At 49.1% G+C, this 23,809-nt stretch overlaps 2 protein-coding genes across 24 annotated transcripts in view; one reads left to right on the forward strand and one right to left on the reverse strand.

Annotated features, from left to right (window-relative positions):
- Positions 1-33: 33 nt before the first annotated feature.
- Positions 34-7,827, forward strand: ACP6 (acid phosphatase 6, lysophosphatidic). 2 transcript variants are annotated; one of them, XM_080375196.1, is made up of 10 exons: positions 34-405; positions 1,011-1,139; positions 1,230-1,355; positions 2,262-2,361; positions 2,872-2,959; positions 4,554-4,686; positions 5,411-5,511; positions 6,881-6,976; positions 7,186-7,351; positions 7,649-7,827. In XM_080375196.1, the coding sequence occupies exons 1-10, from the start codon at positions 226-228 to the stop codon at positions 7,787-7,789; spliced, it is 1,260 nt and encodes a 419-aa protein (XP_080231322.1). In that variant the 5' UTR covers positions 34-225; the 3' UTR covers positions 7,790-7,827. The 2 variants fall into 2 exon arrangements, with proteins under 2 accessions (XP_080231322.1, XP_080231323.1); XM_080375197.1 differs by lacking the exon at positions 2,262-2,361 and adding an exon at positions 2,013-2,092 and having other exon boundaries at positions 49-405; positions 1,230-1,360.
- A 5,800-nt stretch (positions 7,828-13,627) lies between these two features.
- Positions 13,628-23,809, reverse strand: part of BCL9 (BCL9 transcription coactivator) — a 61,092-nt gene continuing 50,910 nt past the window's right edge. For 21 of the 22 annotated variants that reach the window (XM_080375173.1, XM_080375174.1, XM_080375178.1 and 18 more), the window contains 5 exons: positions 22,759-22,948; positions 22,135-22,234; positions 19,466-21,695; positions 17,229-17,489; positions 13,628-15,822 (listed from right to left, as the gene is read on the reverse strand). In XM_080375173.1, coding sequence (XP_080231299.1) covers positions 14,705-15,822; positions 17,229-17,489; positions 19,466-21,695; positions 22,135-22,234; positions 22,759-22,948 — 3,899 coding nt within the window. In that variant the 3' untranslated portion in view covers positions 13,628-14,704. The remainder of the gene's footprint in view (positions 15,823-17,228; positions 17,490-19,465; positions 21,696-22,134; positions 22,235-22,758; positions 22,949-23,809) is intronic. The other variant, XM_080375184.1, reaches the window with a different exon arrangement.

Below are 23,809 nucleotides of genomic sequence, written 5' to 3' on the forward strand. Positions count from 1 at the left end.
CTACCCCCGGCCCAGCCCGGCCCCGCCGCGCAGGTGTTGGCGGCGCTGCCTCCGCCCCGGGGCCGCCCCCACCCGCCGCGCCCGCTGACGGCGGCTTCCCCGGCAAGCCCGGCCCCGCGGCGCGCCGCCCGCCGGGAGCCGCAGTCCGCCCCCGGGCCCGCCCGCCCCCCGCGGCCGGTGGGGGAACTCCGCTTCCCGCCGGCCCCCGCGCAGTGCCGGGCCGCCATGGGCTGGGGGGCCCGGCTGGCGGGGCTGGGCGGGCTGGCCGTGTGGGCGCGGCGGCGGCGGGCGGCGGCGGAGCGGGACGGCGGCGGGGAGCGGCGGGGCCTGGAGCTGCGGCTGGTGCAGGTGGTGTTCCGGCACGGGGCGCGCACCCCGCTGCGGCCGCTCCCGTGGGCAGCGCCGGTGAGGAGCGGGCCTGGGCCGGGGCGGGGGGGTTGTTGCCCCTTCCCAAGGCGCTACCGAGAGGGAATCTGGGGGGAACGTGGGGGAGCTCCAGCGGACCCCCGCGGGCGGGGCGGGCGGGGGCAGGGTGCGGGGCCGGCGGCCGGGACCCGCCGGGGCAGGGGCGGCGGGGCCCGGGCCCGCAGCGGCGGTGACACCGGGTAGCGCTGCCCCCGCCGCCGGTTGGGGCCGGTGCCCGGCGCTCCCGCTCCCCTCGGGCTCCTCGCCGTTGGCCCGGCCCCCGGGGAGGCGGCCGCTGGAGCCGGCCGGTGGGAGTTCGGGTGGTTCGCGCACGAAGCCTTTTCAGTGCGTAACGAACAGCAGCGATAGCGATTTCCCGCAGATTCTGTCCCGTAAAGGCAGGGAAGCAAAGCAAGCGCTTCGCATCCCGCGCACCACCGGCGGGGGATGCGCCGCGGAGGAGCAAACCCAGCAAACGTCGCTTCTGCACGCAGAGATCACTTCGGTCCTGCATCGCTGGCAAGGCAGCGCAGAGGAACAGCCTGGCGTTGGTTAAAATGCTCTTGAAAGTCCTCGTTTTCCACTGAAGCGCTGTTTTGAAACAGGTGGAATGGCATCCCGCTCTTTTAGACGTGCCCGCTCACACAGAGTTTGATTACGTGGTGACTGACCTAAATGGAGGCCCTCGGCCTCCCTCGCCCTACGAGGAGCAATACAAAAAGACCACGTTCAAGGTGAGGCTGCATTTTGCGGTGGTTTCATATTCCTTCTGTAGGCTTTATTTTCATATTCCTCTGGAGACCCTTCCTTTTCTTTGTACTTAGGGTGGTGCAATCGCCGGACAGCTGACAACAGTAGGGATGCAGCAGATGTTTGCCCTGGGGGAAAGGCTAAGGAGAAGATACGTGCAAGAAGCCAACTTTCTCTCACCAACGTTTAAGCCCGCTGAGGTCTTGTGAGTTTCTCGGTTCCCTCCTGCATCTTCCCTTCCTCCCTCTCCCAACAAGCAGCCCTGTGCTAGGGCAACTTTCTGACCAGCACACCCTTCTCTGCCCTAAGGCAGACTGTGTGGCTCCTGCCCCTTCACCTTTGCTCAGCCTGCAGAGCCGGGTACTAGAACTCACTGGAGACCCAAAGCATTCAATGCCCCAGCCATCCCGAGAGTGTTGCCAGGGACAGGTTCATCTCACCTAGTTTTAGCTATTGACGGTGGTACCGTGCATCTTTGTGGTGAGTGAAGGGAAACAGGCATTTCTGGAGCACAGTTTAATTCACTGTAGCTTAAGTGACTAAATTTCAGTGAGGTGAAGCACACTCCTGCTGCTCGCATCAGTAATGCTGGCAGCATCTGGTTCAGGATGAGATAAAAATTATGCTAGAGAAGTGCCAATTTGTTACCTCCACTTGCCTCTGAAGGGAAGTTAAATAGACACCTATATCTGAACTGCCCTTTAAGAAGGCTATAAGTGAGGGAAGATGAATCCTACCACGGGTTTCCAAAGCCGCAGTGAAACCAGAACCTTCAGTTCCAGCAAGTCCTCCCCAGCTGCAGCTGTGTCCACGTGAAAGAAAAAGTGCTACCTCACGAACTGCTTTCTCTGTTTCAGCATCCGTTCCACTAATATTTTCCGGAATCTGGAGTCCACACGGTGCCTGCTAGCTGGGCTGTACCAACAGCAGAAAGAAGGTTGGGGAGACTTCTGACTCGTGCCTTTCCTTTCTCAGTCTTCCCTAGATGCACACACACCTTGCTCATCCCAACTCTCTCTGGGTCCCAGCTGTTGCTTCTTCCCCCTACTCTTCCGGTTCTGTGGCTTCTTACGAAGTTGTCACTTGCTCCCTCTGTCTTTGTGTAGCTTTCTGCTGGTGCTCAGCTTGGATCTGTTGCCACGAATGCTGACATTTCAGACCTACTGAGGAGGTTAGCTTCAGAATCAAGAGGGCAAAGAGTTCCAGGTCCGTTGTTCATGAGATGCACATCTGAAAAAAGTTTCTCAGAGAAACCCAAGTATCTTGGCCAAGATCCATTACAAGTTCAGTATCTGGAGTAACTTTCAGTTGTATCCTGCAACTGACAACTACTTGTATGCCCTAGAAATACACTCTGGGTTTTCAAGACATCACCTCTGCTCCCTCCGTATTCAGTTCCAGGAGCAAGCAGTAGGAGTGACTTGCCAGAGCTCCTTGCGCTTCATGACACAGAAACTAATTTTTGGCACATACGAACACTAGACAAATTGAGCACGCAACTAGAAAGCTTTACAAGGTGCACAGCAGACATCCCTGTGGAACTAAATGCTGTGTGCACAGAAACAAGCACAGTGGCTTGTCTGGCAGGTGATAGCTCAGGGGGAATTGCTAGTTGGCAACAATGGACTTGAGGACAAAGACTGTGGGAGTGATTAAAGCAGTCTAAAGACATGCAGATGCACTAGTGATCGCAGAAGCTTCCTTCTCCTTCCACAGGATCTGTTGTCATTGTCACTGAGGAAGCAAGCTCTGAAATCCTCTACCCCAATTACCACAACTGCCAGCGCCTGAAATGCCTGAGCAGGTAATTGCCCACCATATCTCCCCCTATGATTTCGCTGCTGTTTCATTTCAGCAGTAGCAATTTAAAACAGCACATTTTCTTCCCATTTCCCAGTTTCTTCCCCTGCCACTTACTGTTCTTTGGAATGGTTAGCTAGTTACATAAAACACTCAGTGAGCAGAGTCATGTACCAAGCAGTGGCACCATAAGAAAAAAAAAAATAGGGACTTTTTTTTTTTTTCTTGAAAGACCAATTTAATTTAGTCTGTGTCTAGCAAACACTCATTACTAGCTAATGTACAGCTATTCTGTGGCATTGCTGCAGGGCAGAATTAATGTCATCTACATCCCTTAACAAGCCTTTCAACTGTGAACATATTGGGCCTCCTTTTATATTCAACTTCTGGTTCGGGGGTTATTACAACATTCCTGTCACATTTATACCTTGAAGAAACTGAAATATACTCAGCCTTAACAGATTTAACAAAGACTAATGAAGTAAAATAAGGAACATCCTACATAGAAAGAACAGTTAATGTTTGCAGAGTCAAGTACTCTGAATGCCTGTGTCAGGTTGGGCAGGGGGTGGAATCTGAACAAGAAAAAAAATGTATTATGGTTTAGTTGGATTATACAGTGGCATATTTTTGTCCAAAATTCAAGAGTTGTCAGAAATCACTTGCAAAAGCTCATTATATAATGCTTGATTCTGCAGGCAAAGGATTGTTTCTTGAAAGTGGTGAGGCGACAGCCCATAAAAGCAGCACATTCAGCCCCCTCTAGTAACATCAGCTGTCCAAAAAGGGAGTAAACTGCAATCTCTTCCACTCCCCCCTCAGCCCACCAACTGAGCACATTGTGTGACCACATCAAGGTAGATTTTTTAAGCTGCAGTAATAAGCACAGCCTCAGCTTATAGGCTACCTATGCCAGAACTCCTAGCACATTTGATTTCAAACAGAAACTAGAGCTGTCCCTAAAAAAATAAAGAGCAAACGTAGAAACTTTTCCCACCTCCTCCCCAACAGATCAGGGTCAGAGAAGACCAAACCTATGCAACATAATTTGCTTTAAGTACATGACCAGCATGGATGTTCCAGCTAACCTTTTAAAAATAAGTTTAAACCAGTGTGAAGAGGCTTCTAACAAAGTGAGAGGTGAATTTAAGCTCTAAGTATCTAGGTGTTTCCCTTTTCCCACACCATACAGCAATCAGTTCAAAGCTGCTACCCCTTCTCCTTTCATGAGGCAGTTAAGGGTGTACTCCCTGAAGACGCAGACTTCTTCTGTTCCAGTATGACTAGATCTGTTAACTGATACACAGCCCTTCCTTATGGGAACCACTTCTGAGGTGTTACCATCTCATCTTAATTTTTTTCCCCCACCTCTGTGAGAGCAGATAGCCACCTCCGATCCTTGACATCTAGACATGGTGTCTGTCTGCTCTCCATCTTAGACTTCCAGCATCAGGAATCCCCCATTCTGCGGTGCTTCTCTTTTACCCCTCACTGATGTGAGGCTAGGGTCCACTGGGCTAGGGTCACAAAAAAACCCTAAAACATAGGAAGTCTGATGTATTAAAAATTTTTGGTTTGTTTTCTTAATTCCCTGACAGGCATAAGTTGAAGAATGTTCTGCAACAGCCAGGTATCTCTGATGACTTGAAAACAATTAAGGAGAAGATGGGTATCGATGGTGATAAGTCTGTGGATTTTTTTCTCCTCCTTGATAACATTCTTGCTGAGCAGGTGAGCTGAGCAGTTCTGTTGCACTGTCACAGAAAGAAACATCCCTTTACCATGCATATGGAGGAAACCATGGAGTGCCAACACCGATACCAGTGGGTACCCCAGTACCTTTCTATGTAGTCCATAAAGTTTGTAGAAACAGCATTTTAAAAAGAAAGATGTGGAGTAAGCCTTGCTCCAGCATGGGTGAAGACTCATCTCCAGTACTTACCTTGAAATCCAGTGCCTCTTTTAAATGTAATGAAGTAGAGCTAAGAGCAGTTTGGCCTTGCTTACCCCATTACAAAGTGCTTTCCCTTTTTGGCAGTCAGCACTTAGCAGCGTCATCGTAAACCTGGTTCCACCGTACTACCTGTAAGCCAGACTGCTTCTGCCACTGGAAGGGAGCTGGGCTTATTTGTACCCCCCTTAGTACCTCTTTTTTGCTTGAGCTAATGAGAGTTGGTCTGGCTGTTGGTTGAATGGGGTTACACTCCCATCACGTAGAAACGTATCCTCGAGAACAAACATCCATCCTTTTGGTACACAGAGAAAGTTCTGTGTGTTTAAAACCACCCTAGAACCCCTCACGTGCACACCGTAGTACCGTACATGGTGCTACAATACTGTAGTACAAATGCTGTGACGTGAACAGCTGTTTTCTGTGGGCAGGCATCCATGTGTCTTCTGGCTGGGTTCAGAAAGGGCCAACCCCCTCTTGTTACACTACATCTTCTCCTTTCAGGTGCACAATTTGCCAAGCTGCCCTGTGCTGAAGAACTTTCAGCAGACAGTTGAACGTCGATCTGTTGACTCGGTGCTTTTCCTTCTGGAAGATGGTTCGAGGTGATTGCCTGTATCCATGCCTCCAGCCTTAAGGGTTGTCTTAGGCTCAGCCAGGGCAGATGAGCTACACCAGCTTACTGCAGCAGACAGAAGTCATTTCTGATCTGCTGCATGCCCCCACCAGAGGCTACCCCTCATGAGGTTTGTGCCTCAGCCATCTCAGTAAGTCCAGTGCCTTCAGCCAGAAACATGAGCTAGGAAAGAGGAGGCCATACTGAGGAGGCCAAGATGTAGGCTTGCATCCCGTTTGGCTGACAGTCACAGAGCAAGTAGCCTCTGAGGAACAGTAGTAAGCCACTGAGGTAAGCAGAGAACACCTCAGTCGCCACAGTTGTTTAAGGGAACTTGCATCAAAGGCAAAAGGAGAAGAGCATAGGAGATGCCTCCAGCCTGAGCACTGAGGCTGCCCTTGCAGGTGCACAACTACAGTCTGAATTCCAACCTGGGAAGTTTATCTCAGGGATGGCACCTGCACAGCTGGGCTGAGAAGTGTTAGTGCTAGTGGAAAAGGTGATGCCAGGCCTTGCGCACATGCAACTACTTGCAAAAGTACCTGCTGCTACATGCAGTTAATTACCTCCTCCGCAGTTGTTTGTGAAGGCGGCCGAGTTGCTAGCCTAGCAGCCCTTTTCCTTTTGGATTCATTTGCAGCTGCTATATTCGCCAGCTCTTCTTGGGCAGTGGTATAGGACTGCCTTTTCTGTTAGGGTCCTTAGCCTTGTTTTTTAACTTGTGTTAGAGATCTTGGGTACCGAAAGACTGATTTTCTGATTTCCCCCACTCCCACGACACCCAGGACAGTCACAGTGGCACTCATCCTTCATTTGCACTGATGTATTCATTAGGTAGAGCGAGTCTCTTCACACGAGAAGATGTCTAAAGATCTCTTTATTCAATACAGGGGTAAAAGCTAATTTTAAAATATAGCCACCACCTTCTCGAATCCCACCCCTCCCCTTCCTGCCAATGACCCCAGCAACTTCAGCTGCTGTTTTACAGGCAGCTGCAGTCATCTTCCCTAGCTGAAAACCATGCATCTAAAAAAATCACAACTAGGGAAACAAAACAGCATAGAGAACATCAAGGAGTTTCTAGATTTCCCTTTATGTGGGCCAGACCTCATGAGACTGCTTGTTAACACCTCTCCCCTCCCAATCTGCAATCACATTAGAACCTCTGTGGTGACTATGTAACTGCTGAAATAAAAAGTAACCACAGGAGTTGCATTTAATAGTTCCTAGGTACACGCTATACATGTTATCAATTTGTAGGAGAAAAGCCGGTTCCCAGGTGTTCATTTGAAATTATTTAATTTGAAAGTTTAAAACCTAGTAATTTATTTCTGCCTTTTTTTTTTTTTTTTTCTTAGAGAAGTTCTTCAGATGAGTGTTGGTCTCCTTTTCTATACCTTACAGAAGAACATTACAGAAGCAATAGATCCCTCATCTGCAGCTGAAAGGGCCAGGTACAGGGCAGATCTCTTCTTCCAACAGTTATAAATTCTGACTTGCTGTCAGTGCAAAAGGCTGGTTCAGCAGGATATTGAGTGTGTGTGTGTTAAAGAGAACGAGTGCTCATCTGCTAGAAAAAGCCCAAGTGCTACTAGCTATCCATGGAGGTACACAGCTAACATGTTAGGTTTGGGTTTTGTTTGTTTTTCCCCCTTTTTAACAGAAAGCTCATTCTCTATGCTTCTCACGACGTTACCCTTATTCCTCTCCTGGTGGCACTGGGCACCTTTGATCACAAGTGGCCACCTTATGCTGCCGATGTGACCCTGGAACTCTATCAGCACCAACAGTCCAAAGAGTGGTTTGTTCGCGTATCTTACCATGGAGAGGTAAGATCCCAGGGGAAGCCCCTTGTACAAACCTTGGGCTTTTGGTTTTGCCATGCATCTGTGTAAAGGTGTGAAACAAGGCTTGTTCTGAGCATGCCATCAAGCCATATAACAGAGTAAGACACCTACCGCGCATCCGTGGTAGCCAAGGTATCTGTTTAGGCAAAGACTCTGAACCTCTGCCTCTCCGCGTCTGCCTCGACTAGCGTATTTCCCTGTTGCAGAATGCATCAGTATCAGCAAAAAAGGGCTTTGCCAACACACAGGATCTGTGATTTTGTCTCTTTGCCTTTGCAGGAGCAAGTGGTGAAAGGATGTAGAGCAGGTCTCTGCCCACTTGAAGAATTTCTAGAAGTTCTTTCACAGTACTCAGTCAGTCCAGAGGAGTACGATAACCTGTGCTCCCAAATGGAGGGGAATCAGCAAACCGACTCATGATTAAGTTGTCTTAAATTAAAATTAAGTTACTGTCACAATCTTTGACTATTTTTCTTTATATTCCTGCCAGCCTTCTCCACTCTAAAGGTATTTTAGATGAGGGGACTTTTTCCTACCAGACACAGGGTGGCACAGTGTCACTTTCCACTGTTAGCAGCCAGATGAAAGAAGCCACATAACAGAATGGCTTGAGTTCACTTCTGAGGTAGCCAAGCAAAAGCACAAAGGCTGAAAACAGCAAGGGAGAGAACAGACTTTTTAAATGGCCCTGCTGCTTCGGGAATATGATAGAAAACATACCTGTTCCTCATATGCTGGGACTGTGGGATGAAGCCCAGCTTGCTCTGTGCTGCCAGACTTGAGAACTTTGACATAACGATTGCTTTTGTGTATGCTGAACTGCAGAAGCCACTGTGCCTTTCCTTTTCTCTTGTCATGTTGGAGGGTTGCTCTGCAGACAGATGAACCTCCCAAATTGCATAGCGTTTAGCTACCCCATCTTCTTGAGGGCATTTTTGTGCACACAAAACCTCTCCAAAGGGACAGAAAGCCTCCAGACCTCTTTCCTGCACTCCTGTAATTATGGAAATTCTGCTGCGAACATGCAAAACAACCACAGTGGGCCAAGTACAAGAACATGCACTCTTGGTGAACTCTGCTTAATGTGCTTTAACAAGGAAGTCCGGGGAGCTGCTATTGACTTCAGCTTTGAGCAGCGTTGCATCCATTTTGCACTTCATGAAACAGGAATACACCAGCATAGCCAACAGAAGTACTTTCAATCAGTAAATAAAACTTGGATCCTGACCTATTTCTTTGGGATAAGTAAAGGCTAAAATAGGGGGACCACATACTAAAATGGCCCTGCAGTTTTGCTTCTGCATTACCCCCCCCCCCCTTTTTTTTTTCCCCTCCACTTAGCAAAAACAGACTGCAGTGATGTTAATGTAAGTCATTGACAGATATGTGACTGGAGGCACTACAGTACCTTCTCCCTGAGAAGCGTGGGCTGGATTTACCTCTACTCTCTCATTAGCCTGCCCCCACCACAATTACATGTTGACACCATGCACAGTGAACAGAATAATTTGAATCCTAAATACATAGCTGGAGGTCTCACTGAACTGCTATTAAAAGCTGTCAGGAAAGCAAACAAAACATTGTTACTTTTCACCAAGTTTTTATACAGCCTAAACCCGTAATGCCATTATATAAAAATCAATGGTCCTACCCTTGCTTAAGAACAGTGTGTTCTGCTCTGATCAAGCTCTCCGTTATGCACAGTCTGAAGTATTTGGAGAATGGCGATGGAAACATGAGGCATACGACTGCAAGTTATTTGTGAGACGTGGACTCCTTGGGAAAGGGGTATCGGGGAACCGCATGAGAGGCTTTGGCCACACCACTAGACAAAGGGGGAATTCACACACCTTCTCCTAAGCAAGAGCTAGGAGCATCTCCCAGCAAAACTGACCAACCACCAGGTTAAAAACCGCAACATGGGCAAGACCAGCAGAATTCAGCAAGCTGTTCTAGTGCAGGTAAGATTCTTAAAGGGCACTGCATTCACACTTGAAGTGATCGTATCACTCTAAGCAGGGTAACATACATTTCAGTAACATTTCGGGGAAACAGGCCAGCTTCTTGGCAGTGGCAAGGAAGAGGCCTCTGCTGGGAACAGGTTACTTCATCATTGCCCTCTACAGGGTTTCTGCAGTGCCCTCTGTGCCCTGCTCCAGCCTCACCCTGTCCCTCAGCGTAGAAGTGGTTGGGCTGTGCATTGGTCTCATCCTACTAAACTCCTCCATGGCAGTCGTGGCCCACAGTATCGAGGAGGAGTTATTTCTGACCACAGCTAACAAACAACCATTTCAGAAGAGGCCTGGTGGGACACTGGAAGTTTTAAGACCAAAGGACACAGGTAAGTGGGAAGTGCTGAACTGCAAATACAGCATGGAAGAGCTGAGACATTTTGAGAACGTGGAGTAAAAACTTCCAGAAATCAACAATTTCCCATGGAACCAGTGCATTTACATAAACAGGCTGACTCCTTCCTAGGACTGGGAAAGACACAAATCCCAGGGGACAGAAAAAGAAATCCAAAACTTTCTTACCCTGGGCTGTTACTATGAGAACTGCTGACACGAGCAGCTAGTATGTACAACCTCAGGTTCCTTCAAACTTGAGCTGGGGCTGCTAACCCAAGTTAGTCTGTCTGCCTTGCTATATTAGTCCAATACAGTTAACGCAAGTTGGTCAACTTAAGCCTAAAAGACGTCCTCCTTATTCTGCATTGCAAACCTATCCTCACACAATATGTTTCATTTAAGGCAATGTTAGTATAGTAGGTAATTGGCAGGAAAGATGTCAACTTAAATTTAAGGTTTTGTTTTCTCCTTGTAAACATCCTTTTTAAAAAAGTTTCCAACATCCCAGAAAAAAAACCAGTATCACTTTTCTTTCCTGCCTCATTCTCTGACTCAAACACGACCGTAAGCTTCAAACCTGAGTGCAAGAGTCACAAGGACCTACATCTCTCGGCACAAAAGGTTTGCCAGTTAAAGTCAAAAGATCAAGAGTTTAGTGATCTTGGCATATTTGTCAATAAATCCAACATAATAAAACTAGTAGTCTGGGTCTTTATCAGGAGTGCTCTTCAGACCTTAAAACGTGCTTTAACCGTAAGCAGAAAGAGCATGATAAAGCTAGGTGGTACATACCTACCACAACCAACAGCATTAAGAGAAATTATCGGAAACTATGTGGACTGGCTAAAAACTGAAAAATCTTTCACCTCACCGGAAAGATGACACAGCACATATGCAAGACAGCTCACCTTTTTTAGCTTAAGAACTACCACCAATTGTTACAGTGAAGTGCTCTACTAAATACAGGCCTATATCAAACAACATGAATCATTTCTCCTTGAGAAGTATCAAAATAGGGAACAGGTTTCAGCCAACAGCCTGCCAAAGAGGAAAACAGTCACCATCGTGAGTGCAGAAGAGCACCACCAACGAAACACAGCATTTTCTGCCACCAGAATGAAAACCAGCACAGCAGACTGGCACCATACCAAGCACTGCAAAATTAAGCCCCGTATATGCCATGTTTGTAATGGCCCCAACACTCTGGCACAACAAACGCTGCGTTCCAGCAGCCTAAGAACTGCGTGTTTAGGATTCATACTTATCCTCAGGAAGAGGTGGGCACCCACATCCTACTCCAGGGTACACATATTGTGCCAGAAGCACCACCAGCATTTATATCCCACCCAAGACCAACGCGGATCAGATCTCCACATACTGGTCTGTCTTCTGAAATGTCACCCACTAGATGCCACTAGGAGGTCATGACTAAACTCGCAAGGCTGGCTACTTGCTTGTCAGGTCTTTGGTAGATTAGCTAGCCCATGATACAGGTACAAAGCTCACGTTTATTTGGACAGTGCTTAAAACTGCCAGTGTACTTCACAGATGACCTGTTTGCAACAGCCTACTACTTTAAAACAAACAGATTTCAAATATTTTAAACTTTTGATTTAGCAGGCACATTACTTTGCGTTTCAGAAGTTCACCATCTGCTGGGTTTACCTTTTAAGTCTCTCCGCACTCCGGCTGCGCAGCCATCTGGGATGAGATAATTTGAACAGCAGACTGTTTCCTCCCATGTTACTAGAGAGGAAGAGCAGCCAAGCATGTATGAATAAAGCCTATTTCATTCTTTCAAACAAAGGTGGAGGAGGATGATTTGAAAGTTTAAAAAAAAAAAAAAAAAAAAAGAGGGGGAGGGGAAAAAAACTAAAAATGGCAACCTCACTTTCCGTCTTCAACTGTACCATGACTACCAGAGCTGAGTCACAGTTACTATTGATTATAAATAAGCAGGAGAGAACAGACCCTGACTTACAGAACCCAAGGTGAATTTGCAAAGCTGGCAACTAGAAAGCTTTTTCATTTGCAAAGCAAAAAGGGGAGAAGTAGAATCAGAGGGAAACAAAGAAGTTCAGTTTACATCTACCAAGTCATTTTTCTGACTGGAGCCGACTAAGGTATTAAACATCTTTTGTCCATCACCTAGTGCAAACCAGGCAATGCCACTGAGGTTGAGTGCACCTACGTGGACTCAGGAGAACTCACATCATCTGCATTTTCTGTAGGAAAACTCTTGTTAAGATACCGAATGCCAGCATCTTAAGTTAGACAGACACAGAAGGTACTTTAATTATCCAGCATTTTTTAAATGTACCCTTTCACTATCAAGTGGCTTTGAGACAGTGAATCCCCTAGGCTAATTTTTTTCTAGAATGAGTCACAGTCACCTTAAATCCTTTGCTATTCAAAATGCCTCAACAGACATAGGAGGCACTGCAAAAGGCTGTTAAAAAAACCCCAAACCCTCCAGGTTATTTCCACGTCGATCAAGAAGTTTGCTTTGACACGGTAAAAACAGTCAAGAGTTGTGGCAGAAGTGGCAACACTTAAAATGGTTGCACCGTGACAGTCCCCATGCAAAAGGGAGCTGTGCAACCGTTTAAAGAAGAGGTAACTCCGCTCTACAGAAATAACACTTAGTGTGTCATTGTCAGCTCTTCTTAAAATCTTGACAAGCCCGTGCTTCAGGCACGCTGCTTGTCAGAGGGAAGCACCACAACATACATCCTACACTTTGTCAAAAGAGTAATTCTCACCCAAAATCATTGTAAATTTGCATGACAGCACAAAGGTGAATTTGGAAGCAGGCAACAGAAGGCTCTGAGGCTTGCGTGCCTGCAACGACGCGTGGCTTCACTCATTTTGTAACACTAGCAACGAAACTTTGGTAAACTGGCTACCGACAGCAATTCTTTTTCCACCTGTTAAGCATCAGTTAACTCCAAAAAACTCTCACGCACAAGCATATTAAAGAGACTCATTCTCCACCTGAAGTTTCACGCCAAATAGCCAGCCCTTTGAGGAAACTACTCATAGAAAGAATTTCAAGTAACAGTAGGTGGAAGGAGGGACAGAAATGACACACTCCATATACAGCACTGGGGGACCGAAGAGCAGCCAGCCATAGAGCCCTGCCCTAGAGATCCACACCCCGATCTTCTCCAGGAGCAGGGCTCAACTCCCAGTCCATGTTTCAGCATCAAGTCTTTCACTCCTCATAGACAAAACCATAAAACCTTCTTGCCGAAATCCTCTCAAAAGGCAAGCTCGAAAAGACAGGGGATTAGGAGTTGATCGATGAGAACTGTGGCAAAGCAACAATTTACCCAGCAGGGTTTTCTTGATAAAAATCTGCGTACTGATGATTTCCCTCTCACCTTTGGTATTTAAGCTCATCCATCCCCCACCATCTCAGCCTCTGAGCACCGGCAGTCCAAGACCCTACCGGATCCAAAGCCCCCGGGGGGACACTCAATCCCAGTGCCCCGCCGCACAGCACTGGACCACGGTGCTCAGCAGACAGACGCTGCTGCTCGGGGAAAGCTCAAAACCACGTACCTTGTAGTGCTGCAAACACTCACCAGGAGGAAGTGACAGAGACAACGTTTCATCTGTTCCTTGACCCTCGACAAACTGAGGAAGAAAGACTGTAACAATTGTCCCTGGGGTGTTCTGAAATAAGACCTTACTCTGAGAAAAAAACAAGCTCAGTTCAGGATTAAGTGAACAGAAGTGCCTTGCAAGGAGCATGCAGCTGCCTACAGACCAGACTTCTAGGAGCTGCCAAAGCTTGCCCCACCTGGCCTCTAGGCTGGCTGTGACCGTAAGGAAGAGCAAGCAGTCATCTGGCCAGCTGTCTGATGTACACAGAAACAAGTGGACTGGATAAAAAAAAGACAGTTCATTTTTGTAAGAAACAATATATTTTATTTTTCTGACACCACAGCCCTGGCGAGTGGTTTTGTACCAAATTTAATGGAGGTTACACAGAACGTTTTACGCTGGGGAGGAAAAAAAAATAACCACAAAAAAAATCCTGGATAACTTTTAGTGTCTGTTCCACTCCCACATTAATAAAATCACTTGGGGTTTCTAAGAAAAGGAGAATAGGAAACAGTGAGAGAGACTACTGTAGGATGTAACAGTGTCCAAGTCCAGCCCCTTCCTAAAAGTGGGAAGAGTCCCCACATGAGGAGAGGCTCTCCTAGATTTACTCCCCAAAATAACACAACGTATTGCAGCTGCCATAGGAGGAGACAGAAGGGGGACGGAGAGAGAGAGAGAAGCCTATTTAATAAAGAGTGGGAGGGAGAGACAGAAGGTGCTGGACAGCACGCCATAATTTGAAAAATATGTCCTTAACTTATTATTTATTTCTTTTAAAAGATTCTCCTCACTGAACTTAAGTTCCTTTTTGTGCTTTTCATTAATACTCTGCTCTGAGGTCGTAGTTTGGTTTTTCTATACATTGGAGTTGAAGGAAAATAGTCCGAAGTTCTGAAGATGGATTCTCCACCTAAAGTAAACAGCCTAGAATCCCATTCTCCTCTCACCCCAAAGACTAAAGTCTCTGCTAAAATCCCTTTTACAATATAGTACAGTACACAAAAAACCCCAAAAATAACCAAGAGTCCTGGGAGAAGCCAGTCCGAAGGACGTAAACATACAGAGAATGGTGCAACTTGTGACAAATGGCAATTCTCAAAATACAGCTACAGATTCTCAAAGCAGGTGCCGTCACGGGATACCCAAGTCCACAAAAATAATTTTTAAAAAATAAATCTTAAAAAAAAACAACCTGTTAAAATGAATAATTTTTTTTTTCAGGTAATTCCATACATTCGAGATTTCCCAAAGCGTCCTCTGGTCTCTTTTCACCTATTGCATGGCCAAACTGTACTCCTGAAGCTCCCAAAAAAGCCCTCAGGACTTGGAATCTCATCTTGACAAGGATCAGAACATCCAGTCTTACGGTAGCAGCTTAAAACATCATGTTCCCTGGGTTTCCAGGGCCTTGGCTAAATCCTCCCATGCCAACGTCAGCAGCCATACCTCGGGGCCTCATTTGGGGGGGAATCATGATGTTTTGTTGGGGTCCCATCATGCCCTGCATTGACATCATCATACCAGGCGACCCTACAGGGCCCGGGTGGCTGTACAGCCCTGCGGGGGCTCGGTCCTTGCCTGGGATCATGCCCACCGCGGCCACAGGGTTACTCATGAGCGCGGGCTGGCCAGGCATCGCCGTCTGTGCTGGTGACATCATGCGGTGGTGCGGCCCCATCATGCCTTGCTGCAGGAAGGCAGGCGGCCTCATCGGGTTATGACCTGGCATGGATGGAGCCGTCCCAAGAGGGATATCTGGAGTTCCCACTGGCCCGGGGCCCCCCATGCCAGGCAATGTTAGTCCCATCCTCGGGGTCTGCTCTCCTATCATCCCCTGCATGTGGGAGAACCCAGGCCCAGGACCCTGCGGCTGCTTGCGGCCGGGCACCTCCCCACGAGGGAAATACTGTAGTGTCTGGCTAGGCTTCTCCGACGGGATAATCCTGGACAGGTCAAACTCGGGTATTCCCGTGGCTCCAGGACGGATCACCTCCTGCAGCTCTGGATCAGTGAAAACCGAAGGCATATTGTTTCCAAGAACAGTGAAGGAGTCTGGACCGCCAGGGCCTCCAGTCTTGCAAAGTGCTGGATCTGTCGAACTTTGGGGCAGGTTGGTAGGACGCCCCAGAGGTCCTTCTCCGTGGAAGCCCATTCCTGCTGGGAAGTTGCCTTGTCCACCGCTGGGCCCGTTGTGTGGAAATGGCACCTGCTGCGGAGGGGACTGTACAGGAGGGAACCCCTGTGGGAAGCCCAGGCGTCCTTGAGGTACCATTGGAGACTCCTGGGAACCGTGCCCCATCATCGGGTTGTGTGACATCAGGCCGGGTCCCACGGGAACCCCATGAGGAGGTATATTGGGTCCCATAGCATTTGGAGAGGGCATCTGGTTGTTATGGGAAAGAGGCTGGGTCATTCCCATTGGGCTAAGGGTTGGCATTGGACCCACTGGGTTTGGACCTGAAATTCGAGGATTCTGAGAATTAATGCCCATTCCTAGGGAAGAAATAAGGAATCACATTTAGATAACAGCGAATAATAAACAATAAAGCTACCGAGAGACCTTTCTGCAAGGTTACCAAGCCCGCGTGCGCACACAAAAAAAATTGTGCTAATAAAAATACATCAGTAGTGGCTCTGGAAAACGTTACTTTAACCAGAAAACTGAAACCATCTGCACAGCTGCCTCCCTAAGCTTGTCGCTGCCCTATCAACAAGTGATCAAAGCCTGCTCTGCCAGTACAATCTCAATCCAGCCCACACCTTTACTGCTTCCCTGGCACTCTAGGTGACACAGGCAATAACAAACATGTCTGTGACCCATTATCGGTGTATGGACACTTGTCCACTGGGAAGTGACTGAATCTCCTTTCAAAACTCAAGTAGAGATAAATCAGGTAACCCTCATAAGACTAAGAGGCGGCAATCAATGAGGTTAATGAGCTATCATCATGAACTTATTCAATTAGCCAGCTTTCCCAGGTATATTCAGCCACTCTGATCATTACTGTGTGAGACAGCAAAGCTACAGGTAAACTCATCAAGAATTCATTACCAATTGCCAGTTTCATGAAACATCCACCCATCCCCTCTTTCAAGTATGTTAATTCAATTGGGTGGAGGGGCTACCGCCTATTTTTGCATTAAACACATGGGTATGTGTTTAATTTAATTAAAGTTAACATTAATTTAATTAATTAACATTAAGCTATCAGCAGGGACTGGATTTCTCATATGAACACGCTCACCCACAAGACAGCCCAAAAGAATGACGTTTCCTTTAATTTTTCTTCAACTTTCTCATGTAGGGACCAGGACAGTTTTTTCCTTCAGTCCTGGCTGAGGTCACCTGCCCATTACACATTCCCTATATGAAAAGATGTACATTTTGAAAAAGCTCTCTAACACTCTCTAACGTGGATTGACAAAGGCAATCCACGAAGCCCAGTAAAAAACCCAGATGATTCAGTGTCAGAAAAAACCAAACCAAAACAAAACCACTGTGACACTGCCTTAAGACAGGGAAGAATGGTTTCCTCTCGATAACATGTTGTAGGTCTGACCCTTATTCCCATGAGCAGCCTTCGCTCACACAAGTAATTACAGTCTGCCTGAGTGAAAATCTCTCCTATGCATAAGGGTTTTCCAGGTTATACACTTGCTGAAGAACAGACACTTTCTGGACAAATTAAAAAAAAAAATGATAAAAAAAAATGGTTGCAAGGAGAATTCCTGTCTCCCCATTTCAGAGAATTGCAACCGTTTTCCTCAAAAACAACCCATGGCTATATATTCTTCAAGGTTTTTCCCCTCTCACAATCTTCATTTGATGAAGCTTCCATAAAAATCACCCTCACTGTACTGCCTAATAGCTTGGGCTTATGTTTCTTTGAGTTTCTTACCTGGTACGCTGTTCATAGGTGGTAAGTTTGGGGAGCGTGCTGGAGGGGAGTCATCATCCGAGCTGGCCACAGTTTTGATGGCATCGTGATAGAGCGGTGTAGAGCTGGGCATGGCAAATTTGGACATCCTGGACATCATAATGGAAAGGGGATTCTGGGAGAGGGTCGGCTCTGGGGGCATTGTGTAAGGACTGCTAGAGGGAAGATTTCCAGGGAGAGTCACAGGAGCAGACTGGCTAACTGTGGAAGGAGGTGGACCACCTTAGGGGCAAAAAAAAAAAAAAAAAAAAAAAGGGGGGGGGGGGAGGAGAGAAAGAAAGAGACTTCAGGTTTTTTTCTTAAAAAAAAAGACAAAAACAAAACCCCACCAACTTCTCTTTTCAACTATAAATCTCAATGACTAGAAATCCCTTTTATTGCAAAAGACCATCTGAGTAATGCAGTCAATGCCCGTGAAAGGTAACCAGAAAAACAAGCCTATTGATCAAGATTGTTAACGTTAGTTATCCTGGATTCTGCACTTCTACTGGAACTATCTTGAGCCTCTACAAATCCACATGAAGAATTATCAATTAAATCTGAAAATCCTACTGTTCAACTTCCATACACTGATGACAGCCTTAGGTACCAGGTCTAGCCATAGAAATCAAAATCTAGTTAGTTAATTGTTTCTACACCCACCAAATGTCAACTGTAACTCCTCCTTTTTCTTTAGAAGGCAAACAAGCACAAAAGACACAGGCAGCACAACAAAAGCTGTAGCAGATATTATGCAGAGACATGTGAGCAGATTTCTGACAAGCTGCATCAGCAGCTACAAGTAAAACTCCCTGTTTACGTTTTATTTCAGGTTTTCTATACATATATTTACTGCTCTTTCCATTTAAAGAAGCATTCCTGCACCTATTAGCTAAATATCATCCTTTGCTCTCCCAAAACTGGAAGTGCAGTTAAATTTATTTCGAATCTCCTTTGTTCTTCATCAGTGAATTTCATGCCACCCAGACCACATGCGAAGGAAGATGCTAAACCGAAGTTGTGCTGTCACTGAAAATTCACCACACATTCCCCCGCTGCCCCCCTCTCCCTGCCAAAAAAAGGAGAACAGAGAATACAAAAGTCCTGCAATGCCAAAACATTTATGCTTCGGAAGAGCTGCATGTAAAAGCATTCATTAAGCACAACGGTTAGGGATGGAGTAAAGCACTTGGTTCTGACTTGTAGGCACTCAGGTTGATGGCAGGCTCAGCATCAGCAGCCACGATAGATGCCACCACCAAGGCTCGCTTCCCTCGGTGCAGAGACCCAGCCGGCAATCCCCACAGCCCGTGAGAGGGGCTACCCGTCCCGTCCCCGGTCCCCACAGCCCGTGAGAGGGGCCACCCGTCCCGTCCCCGGTCCCCACAGCCGGTGCCAGGGACCACCCGCCCCGTCGCGTCCCGTCCCCGGGTCCCGTCCCCGGCGCGGCCGCGCCGTTACCCGCAGCGGCACTAGGGGGCCACGCGGGCAAGCGGCGGCTCTGCGGGCGCGGGGCTGCCCCGCTGCGGCGCTGGGAGCCCGGCCCGAGGGGCGGGTGTGCCCGGGGCCCCGCCGGGAGGGCAGGGGCAGCGGCAGGGCCGGGCCGGGCCGCCCCCCGCCCAGGGCCGCTCAGCAGCGGGGAGCGCAGCGCCAGCACCCGCCCCCGAGGTCCCCGGCCGGGCAGGGCTCAGGCGTGCGGCTGCGGGGCTGGCTCCCTCCGGAACGGCGCTGGGTCAGGGCCGGTAAACCCCGACAGCACCGGCCGCACCTGAACCGCACCCAGACACGCGACCAGCCAGCTACGCGCAGCGTGTCTCCCTAGGAGCCTTTATCTGCAGCATCTTCTCCACAAAGCTACGATCACCAGAAGCTACGGCCAAACAGCCAAAAACCCCTCGAGAAAGGACTTCTCCCACCAACACTCCACGTCTTTTCGCACCTCGTGACCCCACCATTTCACTTGCGTGTCCTCTGAGTGACCAGCCCTCACCTCGACACGTGGGAGGCACGGTACAAACCCACAAAGGCAGCAGGAGGAACAGCCCATGCGCTCCGCTCGCACAAACTCCCACCAGACCCTCGGCACAGCCTCCAACAGGCGAAGAGCCACCCAGCTCCTGCCACCCTGCAAGAAACCTCCTCCCTCCCCTTGCTGCATCCCTCGGGGCAACCCACCGCCAACCCGGGAGCCAAAGGTGGCAAGCAGAGGTGGCACTCACCCGACTCCACGTTCCCCAGCATGGCTGGGGAAGACATGGTGAGAGATGCCTTGTGGTTTGGGGGAATCCCAGGGCTCTGCAAAGGAGGCTTTGGAGATGAGGTCCATCCGGGAGAAGGTGCAGGGAGAGACGGAGACTTGAGGTGGACAGGAGAAGCAGCAGCAGACCCCAAGACAGGGGGGGACTTAATGGAAGCAGCGGCAGCTGCGGCAGTGGGGCCCGCGAGCATTCCTGCCAGCTGGGAGGGTGTCTGAGGAGACTTGAGGTTCCCCGAGGGAGAGCCCATCATGGGAGACTGGACCTGGCGCATCGTGGGAGACTTCAGGGGGTTGATTCCTGGCGAATGCACCTGACCGGCTGCGGAGATATCCAAGGGCTTGCGGCCGAGGCTCCGCTGCGCAGGGGGAGCAGTGTTGAGGCTATTAGGGTTACTGGTGGGATTGAGAGGTAGTGGCGGCATGTGGCTGAGCCGGTTGTTAGTCCTTTGGTCAGGCCCGATCTGTTCTCTGAGATTTCGGAGACCGACTCCTGGGCCCTGAGACATGGGAAGGAAGGGCCTGGGACCCATGCCATACTCCTGCTGCGGGTGCTCCCCAAACGGCAGTGGCACCATTTTCTGCTGCGAGGAGAGCATCTCCGAGACACCGGGGCGCAGTTTCATCATCTCTTCTGGCCCGACTCCTGCCTCCCTCAGCTTCTGAGGGACCAGGGGTGGGTTGGACCCCATGGTGACATTCATGCCCATGTCCCCCTTCATGCTGCTGGGACCCATCCCGAACTCCAGCTCCCTGCTAGAGGCCATTTGTGGGGGTATTCCTTTCGGGAAGTCCCCCCTGGAGGGGCTCATCGGCCCTTCCACCGGCATGCGAGGGAAGATGGGGTTGTTCCCAGGCTCCATGTGTCTCTGGGAGGGCATCATTCTGTTTATCTCCATGCCAGGCCTGATGCCTTCCATGTTCAGGCCGGGAGGGAGGCCCATCTGCTTCTCCGCCAGCTGCTGCTGATAGAGCTCTTCAGGCAGGCCCTGCGGGTTGGGGAACCGCTCCCCTCGGCCAGGGCCGCTGAAGACACCCTGGCCAGGAGGGAAGTTTCGGCCATCTGGGATTTTTGGCACGTCGTCTGGCCAACTAACTCCTGAAAGCCCAGGCCGGGAGGCGGGATTCGGGACACTGGGGCCCTCCATGTCAGGGTTCATCATTCCTGCAAAACCAGGCAGGCGCATCTGGCTCCCGGGCACATTCGGATGAGGAGCCATGCCCCTGGGGGGCAGAGAGTGCGACATGTTCATGCCTTCAGGGAAGGGCTCTGGACCCCCAGGTCCCCAGCCCTCCCCAGGGGTCATCTGGTAGGGAGGGGGAGGGCCTCGGACCACCCCACGAGGCCCGTGCTGGTGGACCATCATGTCCTGCAGGGAACACTGCTGCACCACCACCTGCTCTTGCTTTCTTCTTTTCTCCTCGTAAAACTCCTGCTGCAGCTTGAGCCAGGCCACCTGCTCAGGAGTCATGTGGTCCAAGTGGTCTGGGCCTATGGGTCCTGACTGGGAGTTCATTGGTGGTGGCCCCATTTCATCTGGGGAAAAAGGCATGTCCCTGTGTCCTTGAGGGCCAAACGGAGCCCCTCCGTCTGTCCGAGACCCTGACCCTTTGCCTAAACTTTGGGATTGAGCCATCATGGCCTGTATCGGCCCTTCAGGTTTCTTTTGGGGACCATCCAGCACCCCAGCATTTGGGGGTGGCCCCCCACTTTGCCCTCCCGCAAACTCCTTCTCGTCAGGGAAGAGCATGCGCTGTATGTCTCTCAGGGTCTGCAACGAGCGCTCTCGATGCTCCAGCTGCTCCTGCGACAGTCCGTCTGGATTCTCGCCCAAACTGGACGGATCCCCACCAGACACCGGCTGGGGAGGACCTTTGGGGTCTGCAGCGGAGCTATTGCTACCTTGGGAAACTGGGCTAACTGCTCGGTTATTGGGGGTTGAACTTTGTCCAAATCCTTCTGTCTGCAATGGGGTAGAGTTGGCAGGGCTGCCCACAGACATCACTTTGCTTTCCACGCTGGGACTGTCCTGATCTATGGGACAAGGGGGGCCAGTGGATTTGGATACTGGCGCTGACACAGGTGGAGTCGGCTGCATTTTGGCGTTCTGGGGAGGGTTCTGGTCCTGGGCAGTGGGGGGCTGGGGCTGCGGCAGGGGCTTGGGTTCAGTCCGAAGTGCAGTGATCTGGGGGTTCTGCAAGAGAAAGCCACACACTGTCACTCACTCTTCTTACAGCCCTATCGCATAAGCAGTGGTGCAAATGAAACGTCCCGTCTCAACCCCACCAGCCCACACTTTGCAAGGAAGGGTAGCCTTCATGCAGCGATTACAGAGCAGCATCTTGGCCACGCAGAAACCTGTTTTCCTCAAGCATTACAGCAGGTACTCCTTGCCTGTGTGCTAGCTCTGCATAAGCAATGGGTCTGAAATATACTACCAAATATCGCAAGACTCAAGCTCTTCTTTGGATCATCCGAGACATTTATTTGCAGAAGGCTAGAACAACAACTCTCCCTCTCTTTTCCACCCTAAAACTTATTTCAGGATATAAATACTCATCCATCTCTCTGAATCACGCACACACAAGCACATTTACCAATTCCCTTCCCACCCACATGCAGGTATTCCCTACCAAGGGTACAGTATTTCGTTCCGCCTTGCTGTTTGAGATGTTCTGGATATGAAAGGACACAATGGTTTCCACCTGTCCCTTCAGCACAGCTTCTGCAGCCCTGCAAAGACAGACAGACAGGTGCACATATCCAGTTGACGCTAAGAATCCATTTTTATTAACCACCCTCCTCCCTTCTCTCCTTCAGCTGAAAGAAGGGAGAAAGACTTAACCACACATACTTCACTCTAGATGAGTAGCAAAAGAAAAACGCTTGCACCTACAAACTCATCAGCATTCAGGGTTCATGTCTCAGTTTAAGCCATCCTGACTGCTACTCACTGCATGGATTGTAAAACAGTATCTACCAGCATTTGCCAAATGAACAAACAAACAAACAAAAAACCCCCAACAACCAACCAAAAAGATAACAAACAAACCCCCACACTTCAGAGAAACAATAACTTCTCAGAGGGCAAGAGAGTGACATTCTCCACTCCAGCCTCTTCAGCATCCCCAAAACAAGTAATGACTTTTTGCTACAAGAACACACTTGATGGAGAAAGTGTACTTGAGAATCTCTTAAAAAGGGAGCACAAATATAAGCCCCGCTCCCTGAAGACATTCAAGCATCTACCTACTTACTTGTTGGCCATCTCAGTAGAAAAGACGTAAACCACTTTGGATGGAGTCTTCTGCCCACTTGCTGGCTCCAAAGAGGCAGTCAGGCCATGAGAAGGTGTGGAAGACCTTGGGGCTGAAGCATTCGAAGGAGTCATGGAGTGTGGTGTGTGTTGAGACTCCTGGGACTTCACATGATCAGCAGAATTGCAGTCTGGAAGGGGAGAAAGAAGAAAAGAGGGGAATCACTACCTTGGGAGCTCCTTGGAAACCATTTCTGGAAATTGATCAGAGCTCTTCCTCCTCTGAAATGTCCCACTTCTCTCTCAAGCACCACTAAAAGTATTCTATTACACCACACACCTTCCCTCTAATGCCGTGCTGCCCTTCAGGCACCACTGGGAGAAAGCTCATTTTGCCCCTTTCCAAGGCAAGTGGCAGTTCCCAGAGCTGATCCCTTTGAACTCTCTGATGGCCACACAGAGTAGCAGGAAAATTACACACCAAAACAAACAGACATAAATATGTCTGCACCCAAGGAGAACACTGTGTGAAACTTTACTTTTTTTCCCTTCAGCCACCTTAGCCAGGTAACCTAGCGAACAGATAACAAAAGGAAAGATGGACAACTGCACATCTAGCGCACATCTTTGCACTGCCTCACACAGGCAATGCTGGAGCCAGGAACAGAACACAAAAATCCCAATTCTGCCTTGTGTTACCAGTCAGGGTGCTAGGGGTTATGTATCTGTGTTGACAGAACAGGCTTGCATTTTGTTCAAAATCCCAGTTACAACAGAGCAGTTCCTGAAAGGCCAAAGGCCAGAAGGAAACCAACAGGTTGCAGTTGTACTTTCAGATCCTCTGGAGGAGTTTCAGAGCTACAAGGGAACTTTCCCACCAGGGTCAGGTCTGCACTTTAACTGAGCATGAACAGGTCATTTACCAATGCCAGCTATGACAACCTCTCCTCTGCCTGCTCTCAAGACCTTTAGAGACTGCATTGGTTGGAACTTACAGAACCCCAGACAAATAAATGTTTCTCCAACACTTGCATAGCGATTCTCCATCTCAC

The sequence above is a fragment of the Falco punctatus genome (genome assembly GCF_963210335.1).
Source record: "Falco punctatus genome assembly, chromosome: 2".
Classification (NCBI taxonomy): domain Eukaryota; kingdom Metazoa; phylum Chordata; class Aves; order Falconiformes; family Falconidae; genus Falco; species Falco punctatus.

Excerpts from the sequence above, each read along its gene's own strand:
- ACP6 (XM_080375196.1), top strand. The coding sequence starts at position 226 with ATGGGCTGGGGGGCCCGGCTGGCGGGGCTGGGCGGGCTGGCCGTGTGG. Across the intron at positions 406-1,010 it reads CGCTCCCGTGGGCAGCGCCG|GTGGAATGGCATCCCGCTCT; the intron begins GTGAGGAGCGGG and ends GTTTTGAAACAG. Across the intron at positions 2,362-2,871 it reads AAGAGGGCAAAGAGTTCCAG|GATCTGTTGTCATTGTCACT; the intron begins GTCCGTTGTTCA and ends CTCCTTCCACAG.